This window comes from Triticum aestivum, chromosome 3D (genome assembly GCF_018294505.1).
Source record: "Triticum aestivum cultivar Chinese Spring chromosome 3D, IWGSC CS RefSeq v2.1, whole genome shotgun sequence".
Classification (NCBI taxonomy): Eukaryota; Viridiplantae; Streptophyta; class Magnoliopsida; order Poales; family Poaceae; genus Triticum; species Triticum aestivum.
Window position 1 is genome coordinate 568,185,892 of NC_057802.1, and position 26,719 is coordinate 568,212,610.

At 47.4% G+C, this 26,719-nt stretch overlaps 1 protein-coding gene across 1 annotated transcript; it reads left to right on the forward strand.

Moving 5' to 3' along the window:
* The first annotated feature begins 15,169 nt into the window (after positions 1–15,169).
* LOC123075503 (putative glycine-rich cell wall structural protein 1) lies at positions 15,170–16,019 on the forward strand. The gene has a single exon (XM_044498092.1). The coding sequence runs from the start codon at positions 15,193–15,195 to the stop codon at positions 15,787–15,789; it is 597 nt and encodes a 198-aa protein (XP_044354027.1). The 5' UTR covers positions 15,170–15,192; the 3' UTR covers positions 15,790–16,019.
* Positions 16,020–26,719: the final 10,700 nt, after the last annotated feature.

The window sequence follows — 26,719 nt, forward strand, 5'->3', positions numbered from 1 at the left end:
GAATGGTCTTCTCCATCCCTTGCATATTGAAGTTCATCACAAAGCTCTTGTAGCTTGGTGGAAGCGACTGAAGGATTCTGTCAATGACCGCGTCATCCGGGAGATTAACTCCCAGCTGAGACAAGCGGTTGTGTAACCCAGACATTCTGAGTATGTGCTCACTAACAGAACTATTTTCCTCCATTTTACAGCTGAAGAACTTATCGGAGACTTCATATCTCTCGACCCGGGCATGAGCTTGGAAAACCATTTTCAGCTCTTCGAACATCTCATATGCTCCATGCTTCTCAAAACCCTTTTGGAGCCCCGGTTCTAAGCTGTAAAGCATGCCGCACTGAACGAGGGAGTAATCATCAGCACGTGATTGCCAAGCGTTCATAACGCCTTGGTTCTCTGGGATGGGTGGTTCACCTAGCGGTGCTTCTAGGACATAATCTTTCTTGGCAGCTATGAGGATGATCCTCAGGTTCCGGACCCAGTCCGTATAGTTACTGCCATCATCTTTCAGCTTGGTTTTCTCTAGGAACACGTTGAAGTTGAGGACAACGTGGGCCATTTGATCTACAAGACATATTGTAAAGATTTTAGACTAAGTTCATGATAATTAAGTTCATCTAATAAAGTTATACAATGAACTCCCACTCAGATAGACATCCCTCTAGTCATCTAAGTGAAACATGATCCGAGTTAACTAGGCCGTGTCCGATCATCACGTGAGACGGACTAGTCAAGATCGGTGAACATCTCCATGTTGATCGTATCTTCTATACGACTCATGCTCGACCTTTCGGTCTTCTGTGTTCCGAGGCCATGTCTGTACATGCTAGGCTCGTCAAGTCAACCTAAGTGTATTGCGTGTGTTCCGAGGCCATGTCTGTACATGCTAGGCTCGTCAACACCCGTTGTATGCGAACGTTAGAATCTATCACACCCGATCATCACGTGGTGCTTCGAAACAACGAACCTTCGCAACGGTGCACAGTTAGGGGGAACACTTTCTTGAAATTATTATAGGGGATCATCTTACTTACTACCGTCGTTCTAAGCAAATAAGATGCAAAACATGATAAACATCACATGCAATCAAATAGTGACATGATATGGCCAATATCATTTTGCTCCTTTCATCTCCATCTTCGGGGCGCCATGATCATCTTCGTCACCGGCATGACACCATGATCTCCATCATCATGATCTCCATCATTGTGTCTTGATGAAGTTGTCACACCAACGATTACTTCTACTTCTATGGCTAACGCGTTTAGCAATAAAGTAAAGTAATTTACATGGCGTTATTCAATGACACGCAGGTCATACAAAAATAAAGACAACTCCTATGACTCCTGCCGGTTGTCATACTCATCGACATGCAAGTCGTGATTCCTATTACAAGAATATGATCAATCTCATACATCACATATATCATTCATCACATCTTCTGGCCATATCACATCACAAGGCACATGCTGCAAAAACAAGTTAGACGTCCTCTAATTGTTGTTGCAAGTTTTTTTACGTGGCTTGTATAGGTTTCTAGCAAGAACGTTTCTTACCTACGTAAAACCACAACGTGATATGCCAATTTCTATTTACCCTTCATAAGGACCCTTTTCATCGAATCCGTTCCGACTAAAGTGGGAGAGACAGACACCCGCTAGCCACCTTATGCAACTAGTGCATGTCAGTCGGTCGAACCTGTCTCACGTAAGCGTACGTGTAAGGTCGGTCCGGGCCGCTTCATCCCACAATACCGCCGAAACAAGATAAGACTAGTAGCGGCAAGAAGAATTGGCAACATCTACACCCACAACTGCATAGTAACTACGCATAGGCCTGGCTCATGATGCCACTGTTGGTGATCGTAGCAGAATTTTAAAATTTCCTACGCATCACCAAGATCCATCTATGGAGTATACTAGCAACGAGGGGAAAGGAGTGCATCTACATACCCTTGTAGATCGCGAGCGGAAGCGTTCTAATAAACGGGGTTGATGGAGTCGTACTCGTCATGATCCAAATCACCGATGACCGAGTGCCGAACGGACGGCACCTCCGTGTTCAACACACGTACGGAGCAGCGATGTCTCCTCCTTCTTGATCCAGCAAGTGGGAAGGAGAGGTTGATGGAGATCCAGCAGCACGACGGCGTGGTGGTGGATGTAGCGGGATCCCGGCAGGGCTTCGCCAAGCACAAGCGGGAGGGAGAGGTGTTGCAGGGGGAGAGGGAGGCGCCAGGGGCTGGTATGTTGCTGCCCTCCCTCCCCCCACTATATATAGGCCCCCTGGGAGGGAGGGCGCCGGCCCTGGATCCCATCTACAAGGGGGGGGGCGGCCAAGGGGGAAGGGGGGTGGCTTCCCCCCCAAGCCAAGTGGGGCGCCCCCCACCCCTAGGGTTTCCAACCCTAGGCGCAGGGGGAGGCCCAAAGGGGGTGCCCCAGCCCACTAAGGGCTGGTTCCCTTCCCACTTCAGCCCATGGGGCCCTCCGGGATAGGTGGCCCCACCCGGTGGACCCCCGGGACCCTTCCGGTGGTCCCGGTACAATATCGATAACCCCCGAAACTTTCCCGGTGGCCGAAACTGGACTTCCTATATATAATTCTTCACCTCCGGACCATTCCGGAACTCCTCGTGACGTCCGGGATCTCATCCGGGACTCCGAACAACTTTCGGGTTTCCGCATACTCATATCTCTACAACCCTAGCGTCACCGAACCTTAAGTGTGTAGACCCTACAGGTTCGGGAGACATGCAGACATGACCGAGACGCCTCTCCGGTCAATAACCAACAGCGGGATCTGGATACCCATGTTGGCTCCCACATGTTCCACGATGATCTCATCGGATGAACCACGATGTCGAGGATTCAATCAATCCCATATACAATTCCCTTTGTCAATCGGTATGTTACTTGCCCGAGATTCGATCGTCGGTATCCCAATACCTTGTTCAATCTCGTTACCGGCAAGTCTCTTTACTCGTACCGCAATGCATGATCCCGTGACTAACTCCTTAGTCACATTGAGCTCATTATGATGATGCATTACCGAGTGGGCCCAAAGATACCTCTCCGTCACACGGAGTGACAAATCCCAGTCTCAATCCGTGCCAACTCAACAGACACTTTCGGAGATACCTGTAGTGTACCTTGATAGCCACCCAGTTACGTTGTGACGTTTGGCACACCCAAAGCACTCCTACGGTATCCGGGAGTTGCACGATCTCATGGTCTAAGGAGAAGATACTTGACATTCGAAAAGCTCAAGCAAACGAACTACACGATCTTTGAGCTATGCTTAGGATTGGGTCTTGTCCATCACATCATTCTCCTAATGATGTGATCCCGTTATCAATGACATCCAATGTCCATAGTCAGGAAACCATGACTATCTGTTGATCAACGAGCTAGTCAACTAGAGGCTTACTAGGGACACGTTGTGGTCTATGTATTCACACATGTATTACGATTTCCGGATAACACAATTATAGCATGAACAATAGACAATTATCATGAACAAAGAAATATAATAATAACCATTTATTATTGCCTCTAGGGCATATTTCCAACAGTAGCTATGTGTTTGATCTCTCTCTCTCTCGTGTTCTTGATTTGGCACGATCTTGATGTATCGCGAGCTTTGCTATTATAGTTGGATCTTATGATGTTTCTCCCCCTCTACTCTCTTGTAATGGATTGAGTTTTCCCTTTGAAGTTATCTTATCTGATTGAGTCTTTAAGGATTTGAGAACACTTGATGTATGTCTTGCATGTGCTTATCTGTGGTGACAATGGGATATTCACGTGATCTACTTGATGTATGTTTTGGTGATCAACTTGCGGGTTCAGTGACCTTGTGAACTTATGCATAGGGGTTGGCACACGTTTTTGTCTTGACTCTCCGGTAGAAACTTTGGGGCACTCTTTGAAGTTCTTTGTGTTGGTTGAATAGATGAATCTGAGATTGTGTGATGCATATCGTATAATCATACCCACGGATACTTGAGGTGACATTGAAGTATCTAGGTGACATTAGGGTTTTGGTTGATTTGTGTCTTAAGGTGTTATTCTAGTACGAACTCTATGATAGATCGAACGGAAAGAATAGCTTCGCGTTATTTTACTACGGACTCTTGAATAGATCTATCAGAAAGGATAACTTTGAGGTGGTTTCGTACCTACAATAATCTCTTGGTTTGTTCTCCGCTATTAGTGACTTTGGAGTGACTCTTTGTTGCATGTTGAGGGATAGCTATATGATCCAATTATGTTATTATTGTTGAGAGAACTTGCACTAGTGAAAGTATGAACCCTAGGCCTTGTGTCTTAGCATTGCAATACCATTTACGCTCACTTTTATCGCTTACTACCTTGCTATTTTTATAATTTCAGATTACAAAAACCTATATCTACCATCCATATTGCAATTGTATCACCATCTCTTCGCCGAATTAGTGCACCTATACAATTTACCATTGTATTGAGTGTGTTGGGGACACAAGAGACTCTTTGTTATTTGGTTGCAGGGTTGTTTGAGAAAGACCATCTTCAACCTACGCCTCCCACGGATTGATAAACCTTAGGTCATCCACTTGAGAGAAATTTGCTACTGTCCTACAAACCTCTGCACTTGGAGGCCCAACAACGTCTACAAGAAGAAGGCTGCGTAGTAGACATCAGGTACTTCCTCCCCCAACTAATCAGCCACCGCCGATGCCTTCTCTGCCTCCGCAGCAGCCTTCTGTGCCTCCTCCTTATACTGGGACGGCGGCGGCATGACAGCTTTTCCCCAAGCCGCCGTCGAGTCCGAATCGCCATCGGGGTTGGGGCCCCACTTGCCATCGGGGTCGCATTGCGGGCGGCGGCCACCGTTAAAACGGCCACCACCGCCGGAGCCGTCGGCACCTTCTCCGCCATCGCCGCCGCCAGAGCAGGTCGCCATGAGTAGAGCGGGAGGAACGCGCGGGAGAAAACTGAATCGGGGATTGCAGAGGGAAACGGCGGGCGCGTGACCTAATACACGGGCAGCGAAATGGCCGTCGCCCTCCGCCTAACGTCATCCGTCAGCCCGCGCCACGTCGACCCGACAGGTAGGTCCCACCTGTCGGTTTTGCTATTTCCGCGGCTAAATCGGCCGGTCAGTGCTCCGCGTTACTGATTAGTCTCAGAGTTGGTGGTTTTTTGTGACATGGCTCAAATCTGGTATTGACCTGTTACCCTAGCCCAAGTGTGTGGTGGTTTTGCGTAAATAACTCAAGAATTGACATGTTTTTTCTTTTATATCGATGTCTTCTTCTTTCTTATATATTATCCAGTTTTTTTCTAATACTATGCGTTTCTAAGTATTGTAGTATCTGATGATTAAATGTGGCAAACCATCTTGTCAGTTTGTTCAGTTGCTAGCTTCACCTGATTATTTGATAAGCTTGGAGCTCGCACTGCGCTGGTTATATTGAATGGAATGGTCGCATTATATAGTAAACTTACCAGTCGATTATTCTGTTGCAATCCATTCTTCGGCATGTGTCCATTGCTCTATCATTGTCAGGTTTATGTCCCAGATTGTGTTGCTCTCTTTTTTTGGGGTAACCGGTGCTGTGCAAGGCCGTGTTGCAGAGTTGCAGGCTACTCTCAATACCCTTTTGTGTGTGTGTGATAAATGCACCCACTGCAGACAAATATATTTTTGAAGTGTGGTTACAGGTTACACTGTCAATTCAGTGTACAAGTCAGCGCCTGCATTAACTTATCCCAGTGTGTCTGCTATCTTAAACCAGTGAACAGCTGAAGCTCTTCTTCTATAGCAGTTGCATGAGCTGCCTTAACTGATTTTTTTAAATATATTTTCGGCCCAAGGTTGCAGTTCTTCTAGAGCAATTAAGCGGGCATCTTTAACTGAAATTTTTGATTTTCCGCGCAAGGTTGCAGTTCTTCTAGAGCAATTACATGAGCATCCTTAACTGAATTATTTGATTTTCCGCGCAAGGTTGCATTTCTTATTGTACCAGAGCTCACCGATGGACTGGCTGAGTCAGTACATGGCGATCCGGCAGCAAGAGTTCCTCCATTCTTATCCTGACTTTAGTAGCTGAGGTTGGAGCGAGGTTAACTAGAACTGAAATTCAGTTCAGAAAACCCAGTAGACACTGATGGAAAAACATGAAGCGTCTTTGAAAAACAATGAAAGGAAACCAAAAGGAGGAATACCATAGAGAAAAAGGTTTGAAAATAAATCAAAATTGGGCGGAAAGAATAGAAGGAACATACTAGGTTGAAATAAAAGATGAAAATGTTTGGAACAAGTTGCCAAAAGAAAATACAGTAAGCCATGCTCAGGGTATATTCAGAATAACATTACCTGCTTCTCGCAGACTTGCATCAGTTTCCCCGTATGTAGACATGAAAAAACATTTTGTAAATATGTTTCCCTATCCATTAAATGTGTTACCTACTTAGGGAAAAATATGTGTTTATCCAACTCATGCAAAATGTTCTTGTTCCGAGAAAAAGCATGATAAAGCCTATTGTGCTAGAATCAACTTATTCTGTTCAAAATATATGTACACACACGTGATAATTTTTTATTTCTCAAAAAAAATTCATAAAACTGCATGAAAATATTACCCAAGTATCGGTGGAACTCAAGAAAGCTAATTAAAATAAAATAAAAGGTAAAATATAATTATAAAACAAATTAAAAGTATTATAAACTCCATGAGAAAAAATATATAAGAGGAATATAAAACTAAAAAGTAAAAAAACATGAAACCAAAATACAAAAATACTGGAAAATCAAACAAGGACATTTTGTTGGGCTTTGTTAAGGTAAGCTAGTGAGTTTTTTCTTTGACCCTTAAGCTAGCTGATTTCTTTTTGTGACATCAAACTTGCTGAATTTTTTTGCAAGAAAACATCCGATCTATTCATCTTCAATCATGGTAGTACAACGAACACTAGAAATAAAAAAAAATACATCCTGATTCATAGACAACCTAGCGACGGCTACAAGCAACTGAAGCGAGCCGAAGATGTGCCGCCGTCATCGCCCCTCCCTCACCGAAGCCGGGCAAAACTTGTTTATAGTAGATAGTCCGAAAGTCATCGTGCTAAGGCCCCATAGGACCAACAACGCTTCAGAACAACAACCGCCGCCGATGAAGTGTAGCGTAGATCGGAAGGATCCAACCTGAAGACACGCGAACGTAGACGAACGACGAACAGATCCGAGCCAATCCACCAAAGGCAGATCCACCGGAGACACATCCCACACGCCCACCGAAGATGCTAGATGCACCACTGGAACGGGGGCTAGGCGGGGAGAACTTTGTTCCATCTTCAAGGAGTCGCCGCCGTCTCGCCTTCTTGAGCAGGACACAAACCCTAACAAAACTCGAAAACGCAACTATGAACGGAGCCCTCCCACCAACAAGGTCCGGGATCTACTGCGCCTCCATGGCTCTAAGGCCACCACAGACGAGAAGGACCAGCGGCGGCGCGCGGCGGGAGGCGGAGGAGTGGCTGCTTGAGCCCCTACGTGCGCGCGTTGTATAACTTGCTGATTTTGTTAATTGTGATGATCCATCATGGTAATCAAAATGTTATTGTTTTAAGAAAAAGCATGATAAAATCATTTGTTCTACAATTAATGTACTCTGTTCCAAATATATACACAAACATGAGATAATTCTTTTTATTTCTCAAACAAATTATAAAACAGCATAAAAATATTGTGTACCGGTGGAACACATGAAAGCTTATTGTAGAGAGGATATTTGGTGCAACTCATTGTATTCCATGGAGTAGGTTACATTATATACATAGGATGTCTTGCGTGACCAGGTAACTAATCCTACCATATCTCTAGGAGTTAGCTATACAAGGCTAGAGAAGATAAGAACCCCCCCCCCCCACCGCAGTCAAAGCGTCGGCGTCGGCGATGCAAAGACTGGAACGAAACTCCTGGAATGCAGCGGTTGGAAGCCCCTTGGTCATAATGTCGGCAAACTGCTGGGTGGTCGGTACCTGAAGAACACGAAGCTGACCCAACTGTACCTTCTCGCGGACGAAGTGAACAACAAGTTCAATATGCTTAGTGCGCTTGTGCTGCACTGGGTTGGCCGTGAGATAGGTGGCCGAAACATTATCACAGTAAACCACTGTGGCTTTCGGGGTGGAAACCCGAAGTTCGCCAAGTAACTGACGGAGCCAACATGTCTCGGCAACAACATTGGCGACGGCACGGTACTCGGCCTCGGCACTCGAGCGGGAGACGGTGGGCTGCCGCTTGGAGGTCCAAGAAATGAGAGAGTCACCGAAGAAGACACAATATCCTGATGTGGACCGTCGAGTGTCAGGACAGCCAGCCCAATCCGCATCAGTGTAAGCGAGCAGCTCGGTGGAGGTAGAGGCACGAAGACGAAGTCCAAAGGTCGGTGTGCCACGAATATACCGAAGAATGCGCTTGACCAAGGACCAGTGAACATCACGGGGCGAGTGCATATGCAAGCAAACTTGCTGGACTGCAGACTGAATGTCTGGTCTGGTGAGCGTGAGATACTGAAGAGCACCAACAATACTGCGGTAGAGAGCGGCATCGGTAGCAGGTTGCCCAGCAGTGGCAGAAAGCTTCGGCTTGGCCTCAGCAGGTGTGGCAGCAGGTTTGCAGTCGGTCATACCAGCACGCTCCAGGAGATCAAGAACATACTGTCCTTGATGGAGAAAAAATCCGGAGGCATCTCGTCACACATTAATGCCGAGGAAGAAGTGCAATGCGCCCATGTCCTTCAGCCAAAACTCAGAACCAAGACGACCGATGATGTCGCGAAGTATGTCCGCGCGAGAGGCGGTGATGACAATATCGTCCACATACAAGAGAAGCATGGCGACATGATCAGCTCGATGAAGCACAAATAGCGACGTGTCCGAGGTGGTGCTGCGAAACCCAAGAGCAGTGAGGAATGCTGCAACGCGGTGATACCAAGCACGAGGCGCCTGCTTCAGACCATAGAGAGACTGTGAGAGCAAGCAGACATCATCAGGCCGAGTGGGATCAACAAAACCAGTAGGCTGCTGACATAGAACACGCTCCTGGAGATGACCATAAAGAAAAGCATTGTTGATGTCGAGCTGATGAACAGGCCAATGACGAGATGCAGCGAGCTGAAGGACAACACGAATCGTGGCGGGTTTCACAACCGGAGAAACAGTCTCCGAGAAATCAACGCCGGCACGTTGTGCGAAGCCACAAACAACCCAACGGGCCTTGTACCTGTCCAAAGAGCCATCCAGAAGGAACTTATGCCGAAATACCCACTTGCCAGTAATGATGTTAGCTCCAGGGGGACGGGGAACTAGCGTCCAAGTCCGGTTGGCGACGAGGGCATCATACTCAGAGCGCATGGCGGCAAGCCAATGCGGATCACTCAACGCAGAACGCACCGAGCGCGGTACGGGTGAGACGGCAGTGACGCTGAGGTTATGATAGCGAGGGTTCGGTTGCCGGATCCCGTCCTTGGCACGTGTCACCATAGAATGATGAGGCGGCGGAGGCGGTGGCGGAGCCCGCCGTCGAGGAGGAGCCACGGCCTCGGGAGAAGGCGGGGCGACGGTGACAGCTGGTGACGAGGCGGCAGGCAAAGCCGGAGACAGGACCGCCGATGAGGACGGCGTGACCGCAGCCGAGACGGCGGGTGACGAGGGCGACGAGGCCGCAGGTGGCGACGACGAAACCGCGGGCAAGGCCGCGGGTGGCAGCACCAGCGATGGCGACGGGGCCACGGACGAAGCCGCGGGTGGCCGTACCAGCAGCGGCGATGGAGCCGCGGACGAGGCCGCGGGTGGCCGCGATGGCGACGGCGATAGGGCCGCGGGTGACCGCGATGGCGACAGCGACAGGGCCGCAGGTGGAGCCGCGGGTGGCGGGGAGGCCGCGACGTGCATGGGCGACGCCGACCAAGGCAATGTCGGCTCCTCCTGAACCGGCGAGCGAGGCCCCGCCGAGAGGCCTGATGGGCCCGCCAAAGAAGAGGGCGGGCGCGGCGAAGGAAGCGCAAGGGCTCCCTGAGACCGTCGAGTGGGAGCATCCGAGGTCGGAGCTGCTGTCGATGAAACCTGCTCAAATGGAAAAACAGCTTCATCAAAGTAAACGTGTCGTGAGACGAACACTCGACGAGAGACCGGGTCGAAGCAGCGAAAGCCTTTGGTGTTGGGTTGATAGCCAAGAAAGACACAAGCGAGAGAGCGTGGTGCGAGCTTGTGGGGCGCGGTAGCGGCCATATTGGGATAACACATGCAACGAAAGACGTGGAGATCATCATAGGATGGAGGAGACCCAAACAGAAGATGGTGAGGGGTATAGTTCCAGCGTGGTTTACAAGGCCGGAGGTTGAGAAGGAGAGTGGCGGTGGCGAGTGCATCGGGCCAAAAGCGAGGTGGCATGTGTGCATGAAAGAGCAAAGCGCGGACACTCTCATTGAGGGTGTGGAGAACACGTTCGGCACGGCCGTTTTGTTGGGATGTGTATGGACAAGTTAAGCGAAATATGGTGCCATGAGTGGATAGGAGATGGCGAATGGCGAGGTTATCAAATTCTTTTCCGTTATCGGTTTGAAGATGAGCAATGGTGCGATGAAAATGGGTGTTGACATAGGCATAAAATGAGTGGAGGGTAGAGGCGACATCGGATTTGCAATGTAACGGAAAAGTCCAAGTGAAGTGTGAAAAATCATCTAAAATCACAAGGTAATATGATAAACCCGAATTGCTAGGCACTGGGGATGTCCAAACATCACAATGAGTAATATCAAAGGGAAAAGTAGCAATTGATGAAGATGAAGAAAACGGTAGATGAACGTGTTTTCCTATGCGGCAAGCATGACAAGTATGAGCCACTGATTTATTACATGAAAAGGGAAAAGTGCTCAAAATTTTATGAAGAGCGTCGGCGCCGGGATGACCGAGACGAGCGTGCCAAAGCGAGACGTCGGCATGGAGAGCAACCAGGCCACTGCGTGTAGAAGCACCGCATGGGTAGAGATCATCGGGAGAGTCACATCGGTGCAGAACCCTCTGGGAGCGAGCATCCTTAATAGAAAAACCGAGAGCGTCAAACTCAACAGTGACAGGATTTTCACGAGTAAGAGTACAAACAGAACAAAGATTTTTAATTAAGGATGGTGAAACAAGCACATTAATGAGAGTTAAAGAAGAAGAGGGTAACAGAAGGGAGGATGAACCATGATGGGTGATGGGAAGAGAGCTGCCATCACCAACCATGATGCGGGAGGAGAAGGGATAGGGAGCGGCACGAGATAAGATACCGGGGTTGGAGGCCATGTGAGCAGCGGCGCCGGTGTCCATGTACCAATCGCCGCCTCCGTTGTAGGCGCTCGGCGAGGGGGTAGCATGAAGGGCGAAGAGAAGCGCCGGGTCATAGACCGGAGGGGCGCCACCATATGCACAATAGCCCGGTGCACCGCCGTACGCCGAGGGACCACCATAGGCCGACGGGCCACCGTTGGTCGCGGCGGTGCCATACGCGGCAGGTACCGGTGCGGTCAGCAGCACCTGAGGGGTGCTCGGCCGTGGCCCGAGAATGCCCAGAGCTGGTGGGCGGGGGACGGGCATGGAGTAGGCGTGCACTACTCCCGTACATGGGTTATACCCCGAGAGCCAAGGCGGGGGAGGTGCAGCCGCCGCGGGCGCAGGGGGTGCGGCGTCGTGTTGGAGTTGCGGCCCCGGCCCCCGCGACCCTTCTGCTTGCGGCGGCCCCGACTGGGTTGGGGAAGAGCCGTGGCCGGCGGCGAGGCCGACGTGGAGAGCGGCGTGGGTCGCCTGCCGAGCGATGTGACGGAGACGCTTTTCCTCCAAGCCAAGATATGTGACCGCCTTCGCGTACGTCGCCATGATGAGGGAGAGGTTGGCGGCGGAGGAGGTTGGTGAGGAGGCCCGAGTCATCGATGGTCCTGCCGACGTCGCGTAGCTCATCGGCGAGAACCTTCAGCCGCGTGCAGTACTCGTCGATCGAAAGATCGTTTTGCTGCATAGTGAAGAACTCCCCTTGAAGAAAGACGCGGCGCTGCAGTTGATTGTCGAGGAAGAGATCACACAGGCGCGTCCACATAGCATACGTGGACGGATCGCAGGCGTTCACCATGTTCAAGAGGCTGCCGGAGATGGTGAGGAAGAGCCACTTGACGATGCAGGCGTCCACAGCGAGCCACTCGTCATCGTCCTTCATGTCGCGGATGTCAACGCTCCCGTCAACATGCTCGATGAGACGGTAAGAGCGGAACAGCAGCGCGAAGTACGTGCGCCATGCGTTGTAGGATGGCGAGTCGAGGTCGAGGATGACAGGTACGTGGTCCTTGATGTGAATCTCGTTGAGGCGATCGGAGGTGAACATGGCACCGGAAAAGGAACCGGCGTCGGATGCGTCAGCCTTGGCCATGGAGACGGCGGGTGGTTAGGGTTTTGGGTGGTGGTGAGAGGAGGAGGGAGAAGGCGGCGGCGGCTACAGAGGGAAGAGGGCAGCGGCGGCGGCCCTGAGGGTTTTGGGAGAGAGGTGGTGAGGGCAGGGGGAAGAAGAGAAGCGGTAGCGGCAGCGGCTACGGGAGATGTGGCGGCGGCGCTTGAGGTGAGGGAAGGAGGAGGCGGCGGCGGTGGCTACGGGGGGAGTAGCGACGGCGGCGGCGGTAGGGTTTAGGAGTTGGCGCGGCGGCTTAGGGGTGCGGAAGCGACAGAAGATCGCGGTAAAACTGATACCATGTAGAGAGGATATTTGGTGCAACTCATTGTATTCCATGGAGTAGGTTACATTATTATATACACAGGATGTCTTGCGTGAGAAGGTAACTAATCCTACCATATCTCTAGGAGTTAGCTATACAAGGCTAGAGAAGATAAGACTAGAAATACAAGATATGTCACGTTCAACACTTATTACAAAAAATTATAAGGCAACTCAAAAAACAAAAATAAAAGTAAAAGGGGAATATAAATATAAAATAAATACAAATATTGGAAACTCCATAACAAAAAACAAAATAGATAGAAGGCGAATATACAAATGAAAATAAAAAAAATACATGAAACTAAAATGCAAGAATACTCGAAGATCAAACAACGGTATTTTATTGGGATTTTGTAAGGTAAGCTGCCTGGTTTTTCTCTGAAATTTAAGCTAGCTGATTTTTTGTGACATCAAACTAGTTAATTATGTTGCCTATGCCTCCTCCCCAAGAAAAGGCTAGGTTTTCTCTATCTCCCTCCGGCGCTGCCCGCCGGTCCGTCTCGTCTCCGGTGGCCTTAGGGCCATTGCGGCGCGGTGGATCCCGGTCCTTGCGGGCAGGAGGGCTCTGTCTTTAGGCGTTCCTTCGAGTTTTGTTAGGGTTTGTGTCCCACTCAGGAAAACGAGACGGTGGCAGCTCACTGAAGATGGGATAAGGTTCTTCCTGTCTAGTCGCCATTTGGGTGGTGCGTCTAGCATCGTCGGTGGGCATGTGGAGGTATGTCTCCGGCGATCTGTCCTTGGTGGATTTTAGCAAATCTTATCGTAGTTTGTCTACGTTCATGTGTCTTCAAGTTGGATCCTTCCGATCTACGCTACTCTTCAATGGCGGCGGTTGCTATTCTAGTCCACTGGTCCTAAGAGGGCTTAGCACGACGACTTTCCGACAGCAAATTTTGCCTGGCTCCGGCGAGGGTGGGGTGTTGACAGCGGCGCATCGTTGGCTCGCTTCAATGCTTCTAGTCGTCGCTAGGTGGTCTATGGATCTGGATGTAATTCTTATTATTTCTAGTGTTCTTTGTACTGCCAAGATTAAAGATGAATAGATTGTGAGTTTTTGCGCCAAAAACCTTGTTAATTATGTTAGTTGTGATGATACATCTAGTTAACTAACCTCACCACCAGTTTTTCTGGAACCGTTCTCACCTCTCAAACACTAGAGAGGAGATTTTCTGGATGCACCGCGCTGCCATCTCTTATCCGGTGGTAGGTCGCCACCTCCTCCACTGCTGATATGGGAGTGCCGGAAAGCCCTGATCTCTAGTATTCCCCTCTTTGATACTTTTACTAGGGTTGCGCGGCAGCACCGTCGGTGTGGCGAATAAAGTTTCCTCGAGCCTCCCCATCTCAACAATGTCGGCTGCGATGGTTCGATGGCTCGTTGTCGTAAATCATTGTTGACCTATCTATCTGGCTAGGTGAGGGTCTGTTGATTTTGCCAGCGTGGCAGTAACGGCTGCTTCCCTTCGCTGTTTGGCGTGGCAGTGACCATCTCGGCTCATAAAGCAGCGTTGCCGTAGATTTTCGTTCAGTACATGAAGAAGCAGCTATGTATGACGGTTCACAACCTGTTCAGCTATTAACTTGAACTAGTCCGGGCATCAAATAATATGGTGTACGTACGTATAGGCTTACGGTGCTAGCATGGCATGCACGCGGTTTTGGATCGATCTTGCCATCCCACTTGAACTTGATCATGCATGGCTACTTGACCCAACGACTTGATTGATTACATGGGCGGCGTCGTCGTTTACTTCGACTCCAGCTCTTGCTTGCCATCGGCAGTGACAACCACTTGCCCACGTCGTTAACCCGGCCGGCTATCCTAGCCCACGGTTAATCATCCAGCTAATTAACATGCATGCATGGTTATTTGACCGTAAGATAAAATGGTAATCATGCATGCAAGTAGAGTAGCATAAACGGATACAGATGTAATTAGTCCAGACATTCAGTGGTGGTGTAGGCTTAATTACCTTGACAAGATGATCCGTGGTGCCGGCATGAACGTGGTTTGGATTCTTGCCATCTGCTAGTACAATACCCTCCAACTCCAAATTCAACTACCGAAACTTCCAGGTTGCTGCCTCCTCTGCTCTAATGTCAACTATTCAAGCCTGGAGCTAGATGTATTCATCAGTGAATGCTTGAATGCATGTGTTTTAGAACTGTTGACCCAACGTGGATGCGATCACGATTAGAAGTCAGTCATCTCGTTTACTTTTACCTGCACCAATTAAGGCACTAATTATTCTAAGCCTCCACCTACAGTTGAGACATGACTTCGTCAACAACTCCACCAACACCCCCAACATGCATGGCCGGAAGCACCACTATAAATATCCATTGATGATTCGCTTACAACTCATCTCATCTTGCAAGAGTACACACTTCCATAAAACACACACAATGGTAGGCACAAAGCTAGTAGCCCTCGGCTATGTTGTCCTCTTGAGCATTGGACTGGCCAATGCTGCAAGGGTGGTTAGATTCGGCAGTGGAAGTGCCACGGGAAAGGGAGAGGGAGGAGGAGAGGGTGGGGGAACTGTGAGTGGTGGTGGCTCGGGTGCTGGGAGTGGAACTGGGTCTGGCGTGAGTTCTAGTAGTGGTAGCCATGCAAGCGGTGGAGGTGGAGGTGGTGGCGGAGGCGGTGGCCAAAATGGTGGAACTGGATATGGTAGCGGGTCCGGCTCTGGCTCCGGTTCGAGTCAATATAGTCAAGGATCTTCATATCCTTATGGTGGTGGCTATGGTGGATATACTAGCGCTGGCGGTGGCGGTGGTGGCGGTGGTGGAGGGAAAGCTAGTGGTTATCAAGGATCTAGTGGATATGGGGCTGGTAGTGGCACTGGTTCCGGCTCAGCTACAGCTACTAACAATTGGTATAGACAAGGTAGTACAAATGCAGATGCTGGTGGAAACGGTGGTGGCAATGGCGGAGGAAGAAATGGTGGGAGTGGTGCAGGCAAAGGTGCTGGATCTGGGTATGGCAATGCCAACCCCTAGTTCCCTTCATGTGAGGATCTAAAAAAATGGAGCCCAACCTACTGTACTGTGTCAAATTGATAGATTTGACTCTTTTTTCATTTATTTGTTATCATCTTACATATTATCAAATAAGGGCTTCATTGTTCTAGTGGAAAATGTACTAGTGTTCGTGATATATTACAAGAATGTTACATCGCAATGTATCACTATTAAGTTATATACAATCGTTTTGGCCAATTGACTCGCAATGTAAGCTCTTTGCCCGTCTTATGGTGATGTAACATAAGTTGCTCACTTATGTTTAAGTACCAAAAGTTATCATTTCAATGATACATGTCGTTTCACGAACTGCGTCATTCATATAAAACATAACTCACATCCACCACTTTTGTTTTGCATAAACTTCTCTCGCTGGGTAGTGCTTCTGGGGAGTTCCAAGGCTATGAACCCCCATCGTGAGACCACACCCAATATCCTTCACATCCTCGGTCACTGACACATTGCTTTGAGAGAGTGGTGATCATCACAAGCCGTACTAGGTCACACCTATCATGACTTTGTGCCATGAAGTCATGAATGGTGGGAAGGTGCATGGTCTAATTTTCTTATATTTATATTTTTATTACATTTTTATTTCTTTTGTATGATCCACTTGTTAGATTAGAAAGTTAGCTTTACAGCTTTGTAACTTCATTTCCATCGATCACAATGGCGGAAATTGTTATTCCAATGTTGTGCTTTCATTTTTTTAATGTTGACATATCTTTAAAGTTATTGTTGTCCAAAGTTCCTTTCTTTTGGGGTCAAAGTCGTTACTTCTTTTTATGAAGTCATGTATTAAATTTTTTTTAAAAGCTTGTACGGTTTTTTACAGTTGTGGCTGTTCTTACACTTTGCGAAATTTGATTTCCACTCAAGATACAAAGTTTGTTCTCCAGTCTCCAATAGTTTTGTTGAAATGTCTAGGGGCTCAGAATAATTTTTCTACAAAACTATTTTTTTGCCCAAACAAGGGGTTTCATTAATTGATAATAATGTATTTACAATCCTTCAGACGGAGCTAAAAAATAGTAGACGGTGCATCTAGGATCCAGATGGATTTGTTTGCGGTCCTAGCAGCTACCTGCGCGAGAGCACGAGCAACCTTATTTGCTACTCCCCCGTCCCAAAATAAGTGTCTCAAACTTAGTATAACTTTGTACTAGAGCTAGTACAAAGTTGAGACAGTTATTTTGAGACCGAGGGAGTACCTGCCATCCCGGAAAAACGATATCCTCGTCTAGACCTCCTTGTACTGGTACATAGCAACGATCTGTTGTCTCGTCCATCCTTCAGGGTATTGATGGGTAACATGCTACCAGACTCGATGACCGAAGACATAGTAGCTGTTTCCTGGAAAAGCTTAATACCCTCCGTCGCCGACCCATCCACTTCCTTAGGAGCATGACACCACCCACTAGGTACCGGAGCCACCATTAGCACTTGTCCCCTGCAGTTCCTTGCAACGGCCCCGAAGGCTACAGAGCATGAGGACATGTCAAAGCTTGCATCAATACTCACTTTAGCCTAACCCGGTGGTGGGGGAGATCACCTAGCAGGTCCCTTCGCCGTTGTAGGCATCCATCATTTGATACACACACTCATCTAATTTTGTGGTTAAACCTAGAAAATGTCTATTTAAAGAAATCTTTTTTAGCATGAGAAATTTCTAGTCTATTCATACACAATTATGTCAGTACAAAGAACACCAAAGGTAATAGAAGTTATAACTAGATCTGTGGACCACCTAGTGACGACTACAAGTGCTGGAGCGAGCCGAAGGCGTGCCGCCGCATCGCCCCTCCCTTGCTGGATCCAGTCAAACCTTATTGTAGTAGACAGTCGTGAAGTCATCGTGCTAAGGCCCGATAGAATCAGCGCATCAGAGCAGCAACCATCACTGATGAAGAAAGTCATAGATCGGAAGGATCAAACCTGTAAACACCACAAACATGAATGAAGACCGGATCCAAACAGATCCATCGAAGACCAGCACCGACCAAATCCCACGAGATCCGATGGAGACACACCTCCACACTCCCTCTAATGACGCTGGACACACCATCGAGATAGGGATAGAATGTGGGAGACATTATTTCTATTGAGGGACATCGCCGCCGCTAGACAGCCCCAACCAAGAAGTTGAAGCAAACAAGAACGAGAACGGGTCCCTCCCGTTGGCGAGGGGCCGAGGTCCTCCGCACCTCCATGACCCAAAGGCCATCGGAGATGGGGGAGTGTTTGATGTGTTTTTGTGTTTCTTGCTGTCAAAAATTCTAAGTTTAAATTCAAATGATTTTAAGTGCAAGTTACACGTCCATGTTTGATATTTGGATGTACACGTACGTGCATGCACCAGCTAATCCTTGGTTTGGCTCCATGCGCATGCATGCACGTTGATTTTGCCCACGTACCAACCAGCGTATACTTGTTGATTACATGCATGGTATGAGCTACATCACTCACGTATTTGAGCAGGTACCTAGCTAACTTTGCAGATGTAAAGCCCGACGCAGTTCATGTCAACGCCTCGCTGAATCGTATACATACAACCGAATGCCCGCGCGTCAGTTCCGAATACTCGTATACTGACGCCTTGGACGGCGCGTATTTATACATCTCCAAATACCTTTTGTGTATCTCTGGCTAGAAGGCAAGTACGCAAACAGCGATCTAAGTACTGATCCTTTCTCTAGTTTTTGTTTTGCACGCAGGCTTTGTACCTAAGACGGTGTACATCAATACTATCAGCTTGGTTGGACGCGGCGGCCACGAACACGTGACGGCCGGTATGTACATGGATTTATCTAAAAATACACCCGTGAGCGTGCACGTCAAGAAGAAGAGGAGATAAGTATCGACGCGGTTGCGTTGAGCACGCTCGTGTCTATCTCTTTCCAAGAAGATCGGAACAACCAAATGGCTCCTCGCGCACCGCCTATCTTTTTTGCCTATAAATACACACGTCTTCAGCAGCAGGAGGGGGTTGAGGCACGTCCAGAGAGAAGACCCGCTAGCACCACATCCATCCATCAGTCCGTCACCGGCGCACACAACCAGCCACCAGGCACACATCCACCATAACTCACGCACGGGAGAGATCCATCCGTCCTTCACGCAACACAAGATCCATCCATCGTTCACGCAACACAAGATCCATCTATTCTACCACGCACACATCGATCCATCTTGCAGGAAAGCAGCCGCAACGGAGATCGGTGGCCATCCGTGCAAGGGCGGCAAGGACTTCGACGACATGAACACCAAGCTCATGTTTCCTAATGGTGAGATGATCGTCTAATTACTTTTTCTCCTGCCTCTCTTCCTCCCATCCAGCATGCATGGACTACACCTAGAGTACGTGCCGGACACCGGAGACGACGCTCGTGTGATCACGTCACCGCCGCCGAAGACGACCACACCGGACCAGAAAACTGCACCGACACCACCGGAGTTTGTCTACGCCAAACCTTTCATTTTCAGGTGTCATGTTCTTGGCTGGAGATTACCGCGAGCTGCCGGAGCTCTTCAACGACGCAGATGGACAGATTGCGACGAACAGGGCTACGGTGAATAGGTTCATGGCAAAGGATAGACAGGCGTACAGGTTTTGCATCACGCTCTTGGAGGAGACGGCGTGGCGGAACCGGAGCTCACTGACGACGCAGCCTGAGACCCGCCTTTCCCTTCATGGCGTACAGATTCTCAACGGAACTAGTGTTCGCAACGACGAGGCCCATGACCGGCCGCTCCTTCACGTCCCCGACGGATAGGTCAATGGCAAACAAATCACAGGCGTACAGATTTTACACCACGTTCTTGGAGGAGATAGGGTGGCGGAACCGGAGCTCGCTGACGACGTAGCCCAAGGCTCGCTTCGCCCTACATAGCATACAGATCTTTGTCCGGACCGGAGTTTGCAACGACGCAGTACAAGACCGGTCCCTCCTTCTAGAGGCGCACCCACCATGGCAAACAGGTCCTTGACGCACAGGTCCATGGTGTCGCCGGCGCACAGGTCCATGGTGTCGCCGGCGCACAGGTCACTCTTTTTTGCATAGCACCAGCCCAAGGTGACGCGGCCTCTACGACGCCACTTTCCACGGCCCCGTGAGACGGCACCTTTGCCTTGGCGGACCGCCAGATACCTGGCGTCTAGCCGAGACGAGGCGCCAACCATCTAGGGCTGTATATACCTTGGCACCAATGTGAGCTCGTCAGTTTTTACACTGACGCCGGTCTCTCCAAACTATTACTGCTGCAAGGCGTAGCCCCTTGAACACCCCGATGAAGTAACCGGTCGTCGAGAATTCTAAGCCGAGCGTGACCCATGCTACCCCAACACCAACTACTCCAACGCCGCCAAGACCGACAAGGCACGACGGCGAGGGCGGGCGCGGCCACCGCCAAGGCCACGCTACAGCGCATGTACCGACGAGGACACGGGCCCTGCCCCCGCCCACCCACACATCACCATCATCATGCATGGAGGACGCGAAGCGAAGGCGATGAAGACGACCACACAACTCAATCGGAGGTATCCTGTGGAGCAACCCGCGGGAGTAATTAACCGGGAGCCTTCCGAGGCCCCTGGAACCAGGAGACGCTAGTAGGCCATGGAGTGCATTTGTTTCCTTTACGGGGTCTTGTAATTTTGTTTCTCCAATGAGATTAATGAAATACTCCCTTCGTCCCAAAATTCTTGTCTTAGATTTGTCTAGATACGGGTGTATCTAATACTAAAACGTGACTTGATATATTCGTATTTAGACAAATCTAAGACAAGAATTTTGGGACGGAGGGAGTACTCGTTTACTGTACCATTTTCTGTGTGTACTACGGTACACTGGCACGCCCGCATATTGTTTTCTTTCCCCGGCGTATGAGTGAAATACACTCCTTCTTCCCTTCTCAACGGAGTTAGGAAATTTTTCTCGTGTCAAACAGGCGGATCGGTGGCGGCGCCGACGGGAGGATGAGGAAAACGTGAGATCTTTTCTTGTGGAGGATAAAAGAGAAGGTTTCCTATTTAATGAAATCTCGATGTTGGCTTCTAAATTCTCATACTAAAAATCTTCATTCATTGTTACCCGGTGACGATGGAATCACGCGCTGGGATGCGCATGGAAAATAAAGGCAATGATATGAAAGATGGAGGTGAGGCTAGTTAAGGCCACCTTGCAAGAAAACGAGGGAGCATATGCTGCACGAGAAAGTATCCTGTGCAACGGCCTAACTGGTGCTACTGATGCACCAGGGACTTGTGGGCCATTGGATGAAGAACAAGGGGGGCATGATTCTGCCCCAAGGTGGGCTGCTGGTACTTTTGTATACTGGTCCTCGTTTTCGTAAGAAAGAGCAAAGCGGTACCAAGTGTATTTCTATGCAAACTCTTTCACAGTACATCTCCGATCTTTTCTGTATTTTCTTTCAACGGGTCACATGAGCTGCTACCACTAGAAGACAAGTTCATTTCACGTAGCTATATTAGTCGAGCCATGTCCACTTTGAATCTGAACCCGTACTGTAGTGAAATGCTCCAACAACACTCCGGATCAGACTGCTCCGGATGCATTACTGTAGATTGGTGCTCCATTTCATTTTGTAGATACAGTTACAACAAAAAACATGGCACTAGTATCAACAGACTGGGCAGCAATAGAACATCATTGATCTAGATGATGTGGAAATTGCATCGCAAATTGATTGGATATATAACTTGACAAACAACTGGCGTACAAAATTCAGTTGTTTCATACATACACTAGCATGCTTTAAAGGGAATCATCAAATGCAGAAAATGACAAAAATAAAAAATGTGTTCTGAGGTCTTTGGTTCAGTTCAAAACAACATCACAACAGTTATTTCTAAAATAATTTTCTCTCATACTTAATATTACAGAGTTATAACTGTTGAGTTTTCCAATTGTCCCAAGAATAAATTCCATGAAAATTCTGCATTTTGTGCCAAAGATAGCAATGAGCCACCACACAACAGTTACATAAACTGATACAAGAGCACATCTTGCCAATTTTCTCAAGTGCTATGCATGGCTTAAAACAGAAGCTCGGTCAAACAAATGTATAAATGAAGATGGCACGTGCCATCCCATACAGTCTGCAGCAGAGTAAGACTGCACTTGAAAAGCAGACGAAAAGTAGGCGTTGAAAGCCAGAACAGGAAATCTTAAAATATTTTTGCACACTACATCTGGTAGATATCCAGTTATTTCATAGAGCTATACCCAGTCTTAGATTTTCCAGGTTTCCAGTACACCACCATAGATAAATTGTACACTTATAACAGAAGCATTGGAATGGTTACTTCAATCAGATTACATAACTTGCTGCATATATTTGGCATGGGACTTACATACGAGCCATTTTGCACTCGAACAATCAAAGTGCGTAAATGACATAGAAGCACCAATAGACTTGAATGGATTGGCATCCACTATATCAAGTTACCACAATATGACTTCAAATAATTATTCTATATCGCGAGCATATAGGACATTACTAGTTCATGTACAGGAACAACTAGTAATTTACAAACTCTTGACATATACAGATGAATTCCGCGGTATGGATACGATTCGACCAATTACAGGAACAACTAGTAATTCCACAGGAACATTACTAGTTCAGAGTAAAGATATGATTCAACTCTGAGAAGCTATGTCGATTTTAACATGGAACAAAACATTTCATAGTATTTACCAATTGTACACATTGTCTTTCTTTAATAGAATCAATTTGGGTTTCTTGAATTTTGAGTGCTTGGCAACAACTAGATTGTATTGTTAGCGTTCTTTTTCCATTCTCACAGTACAATCCTACTGCTGAACTAGCAATGAAAGGAAATGGTACTGTCGTTGTTTGATGAACCTGCTTAGCTAACCAGACACATTTTTACCATCTGATATGGTCAAAGAGAGCTTATGGTGGTTGCTGCTGTATGTAGACACAGCCCTAATCTATTTTCCACTAGCCGTAGTAGTGGTAAAACTTCTCAATTACGGCTGCATCTCGCACATAAACTTAATAGTACTCTGGTTTCAAACTCAGCTCGTCTATTCCACTTTTCCTTTGTTCTGTGTACCAGTATGACCGCACATGAATAACATAACAACCAAATTCGGTGTACATACCTTGGATCCTTGAGCTATAAAGTACGATGGTCCGCTCGTATGCAATTGTACCGTCGATCCAAAGAGCTACAGGCTGGCGTCGCTACAGAGATGCAATGACAGCTAGCCGCTGCCGGACATCATGATTTGGATCTTGGGCGCTGGTGTTTCAACGCCGGAAGCTGGAGAGGGAGAGGGAGAGAGTCGATTGGCCCAATTTTCGGTTAACCCTAGATCAACCAGGGACCTCGAGCAGTGGTACAGAACAGGGGGAAAAGGGGATAGACGAACCGAATTTCGGAGGTCGAATCACTAGTAGAAAAAGGACCGGTACTAAAGCGCCCCCCCCCCCCCCCAGTCCCGGTTCTTATACGAACCGGGACTAAAGGCCCTCCACGTGGCCGCTGTCTGGAGCTCGACCTTTAGTCCTGATTGGTAACACCAACCGGGACTAAAGGAATTTCTACGAAATTTATTTTCTAAAAAAATATTTTTTTTAATTTTCAAATTTCTAAATTATCTTACAATTTAATCTCTAATCATCCCTCATCACTGCTCAACCTCTAATCTCTAATCATCCCTCATCATTCCAAATCATCTAACTTCCCGGTCGGTCACCCATGCTCTCACTTCTGCAGCCTGAGCACGCTTAACTTCCGGGTTATATTCCCCCTCGTTTCCAAGTCTGCACTTGTTGTTTTCCTGACAATAGTAAGATGTCAATCCTATTAACCCTCAGGAGTTTAGCTTGAGCATGAAGTCACATGTTTCACTGTTTGAGTTTGAAACTATTATTCTAAAAAATAATTATTTAGTAACACTAATATTTCTTGAATAAGTAGTTTGACCATAGTTTGCCCAGATTTGACCAAAATTCAAAAAAACTGAAATAATTATTTAGTAACACTAATATTCTTGAATAATTATTTAGTAACACTAATACTTATTGAATAAGTAGTTTGACCATAGTTTGACCAGATTTAGCCAAAATTAAAAAAAACTGAATTTTGAGCATAATTTTTTTTCCTTTCAGAATTTGAGGATTCTAAAAATTTGCAAATAGGCCTACGGCCATCAAAATCGGATGCGGATTTTCGTGCTGAATATTTTGATATATTATACTTTTTTTCTGACATCGTATGCAAAAGTTATAGCCGTTTTACTTTTTCATAACTCTTTTTTTGCGAAACATGTCCAAATTTAAGTTTATTAATTTTCCTAACTAGTAGATGTAGTAATATAACTAGATCTCGAAGGATTTTATTTTTTTAAGTTTTTATTATTTTCTTTTGTTTTTTTCAAAACTGAAATGGCGATACATAGGGGGGGGGGGGTAGAGTTTGAGACACGAACCCCTTTAGTCCCGGTTTGAGACATGAACCGGGACTAAAGGGCATCGCACCCTTTAGCCCGGTTCGTGTCTCAAACCGGGACTAAAGGTCTAACCTTTAGTCCCGGTTTGAGATACGAACCGGGACTAAAGGGCATCGCACCCTTTAGTCCCGGTTCGTGTCTCAAACTGGGACTAAAGGTCTCATTTGAACCGGGACTAATGCCTTTAGCCGCTCGAACCGGGACTAATGCTCACATTAGTCCCGGTTCGTAATGCAACCGGGACTAATGTGTATATTGAGTTGTGACCAAAGCTCTGTTTTCTACTAGTGAATCGCTCGATTTAGCTGCACTTCAAGGTCCGTTTTGCAAAAACTACCAGCAGCTCCCCTTGCTCCTCATCCTGTCCCTCTCTTTTTCATCGAAGGGCTGCTGTTCCATCGGAGCACCTAGTGCACGAGTTGCTCGGTTACACAGGATACGTTCTCTATGCTGCACACCCACGACATAAGACTAGTCACAATGGATAGTAACATATGTTACTAGTCTATGTTACTACCTCTATAGTGGGTAGTAACCATATGTAGTGTCATGCATTACCTGATTTATTACTTTGTAGACTCATCTTGTCTTGATATGTGTGATGTTACGGTAACTAGCTATGTTACCACATGACCCTCTTTCCTAATTAATTACTCGCCACATCATATGTTTTGTCTGGAGATGTGTGATGTTATCACCTATGTTACTCCAACTGTGGATAGTCTAAAGGTTACCATGGTGCAATTAATGATGTCCACTGTATTGGAGACATGTCAACTAGCAAACATGCACATATGAAGCTTAATTAACAAGAAATGAGAGATATACTATATATTAATATAGAAGCAATATATATAGTGTATTGATGCAATATTATAGAACATACAACTACAGATACATTGAGTCCGCCCTAAGCAAATGGTGAAACGGGTGTCGTACATGTGTTGGTCTCCATCGTTATAACAGAGAAATTGCTGCAATTGGCGAGTATTAGAAAAAAAATGTATTCCTGCAGTGCTACGAAATACATGGTTTCTTTGTCGAAAAATGTTAATCATAGCCAATTGCATTGCGTTGCTCACCATGTGTATCCCAATCCACTCGCCCAGTAATAGCTACGTGATGTATCTCTTCATTACCTACGTGATGTATTCAAGTCCACAATCACTAATTAAGGCACTACTTATTTTATGGCCCCACTTCGACTTTGCTAACAAGTCCATACCATCAATATGTTCATGGTCGGAAGCACTTTCCAAACCAATAGCGGAGCTGATGGCATACTGTGAAAGTTTCTTAATTATAATCAATGGATGTCTACTGCATGCAGCGGCAAGTAAGCGCTCAAGTAAGTCCATTCAAATTACATCGGCGGAGTCATCGTTTACTTCGATTCCAGCTCTTGCTTGCCATGGGGCAGACAATAGCGGCCACTTGTTAACCTGGCCCAAGGGGATCGGTCGACCGATCGAGCATGTTGCCTGCTCATGATAAAATCAACGCTTATCCAAGCCCACTTGATCGTCCATCATCCAGATAATCAGTTCTTCATGCATGCATGGTTACTTGACCATAGATAAGCACAACCAGTAGCTACGCCTATGCGCGGTTTTTTGGATTTTTGCCATGTGTGACATGAAGGTAAGATAGACACAAGGAGTGGACGATCCACGGTGCTGGCAAAAACGTGGATTGGTATTTTCCCGTCTGCTACGGCGCCCGCCGATATACATGCTTAAGTCAATTACGAGAACTTCAAGGCTGCCTCTGTACCGTCAACTACTGGAGCTAGCCGTGTTCATCACTGGATGCTTGCATGGGTGTGTTCAACCGAACAGATGCCAATGGAAGAGAGCATCCAAAGAAAATATCACACACGGTAATATCTCCAGTCTTCATCGCTTACATGGTGTGTATCCAAGTCTTCAAGCACCAATTAATGCGCTAAATATTTAAGCCTCCACTTGACATTGTCAACAAGTCCCACACAACCAATATGGTCGCAAGCACTATAAATACGCATACAATCTTTCACCTAGAACCCATCTCATCTTGCAAGAGTACACTCCGATAGAAGACGCACACACACAATGGTAGGCACAAAATTACTAGCTCTTGGTTTTGCTGTCCTGTTGAGCATTGGATGGGCCAATGCTGCAAGGGTGGCTAGGTACTCCAGTGCCTCTGGAGTAGGAACAGGAGGAGGAGAAGGTGGGGGGTCTTAGGGTGGTGGTGGCTCCGGTTCTGGGAGTGGAACTGGGTAGGCGTGAGCTCTAGTAATGGTACCCATGCAAGCAATGGAGGAGGAGGCGGAGGTGGAGATGGTAGCCAATATGGTGGAGCTGGATCTGGTAGCGGGAGTGGCTCGGGCTCTGGTTCTAGTCAATATAGTCAAGGATCTTACT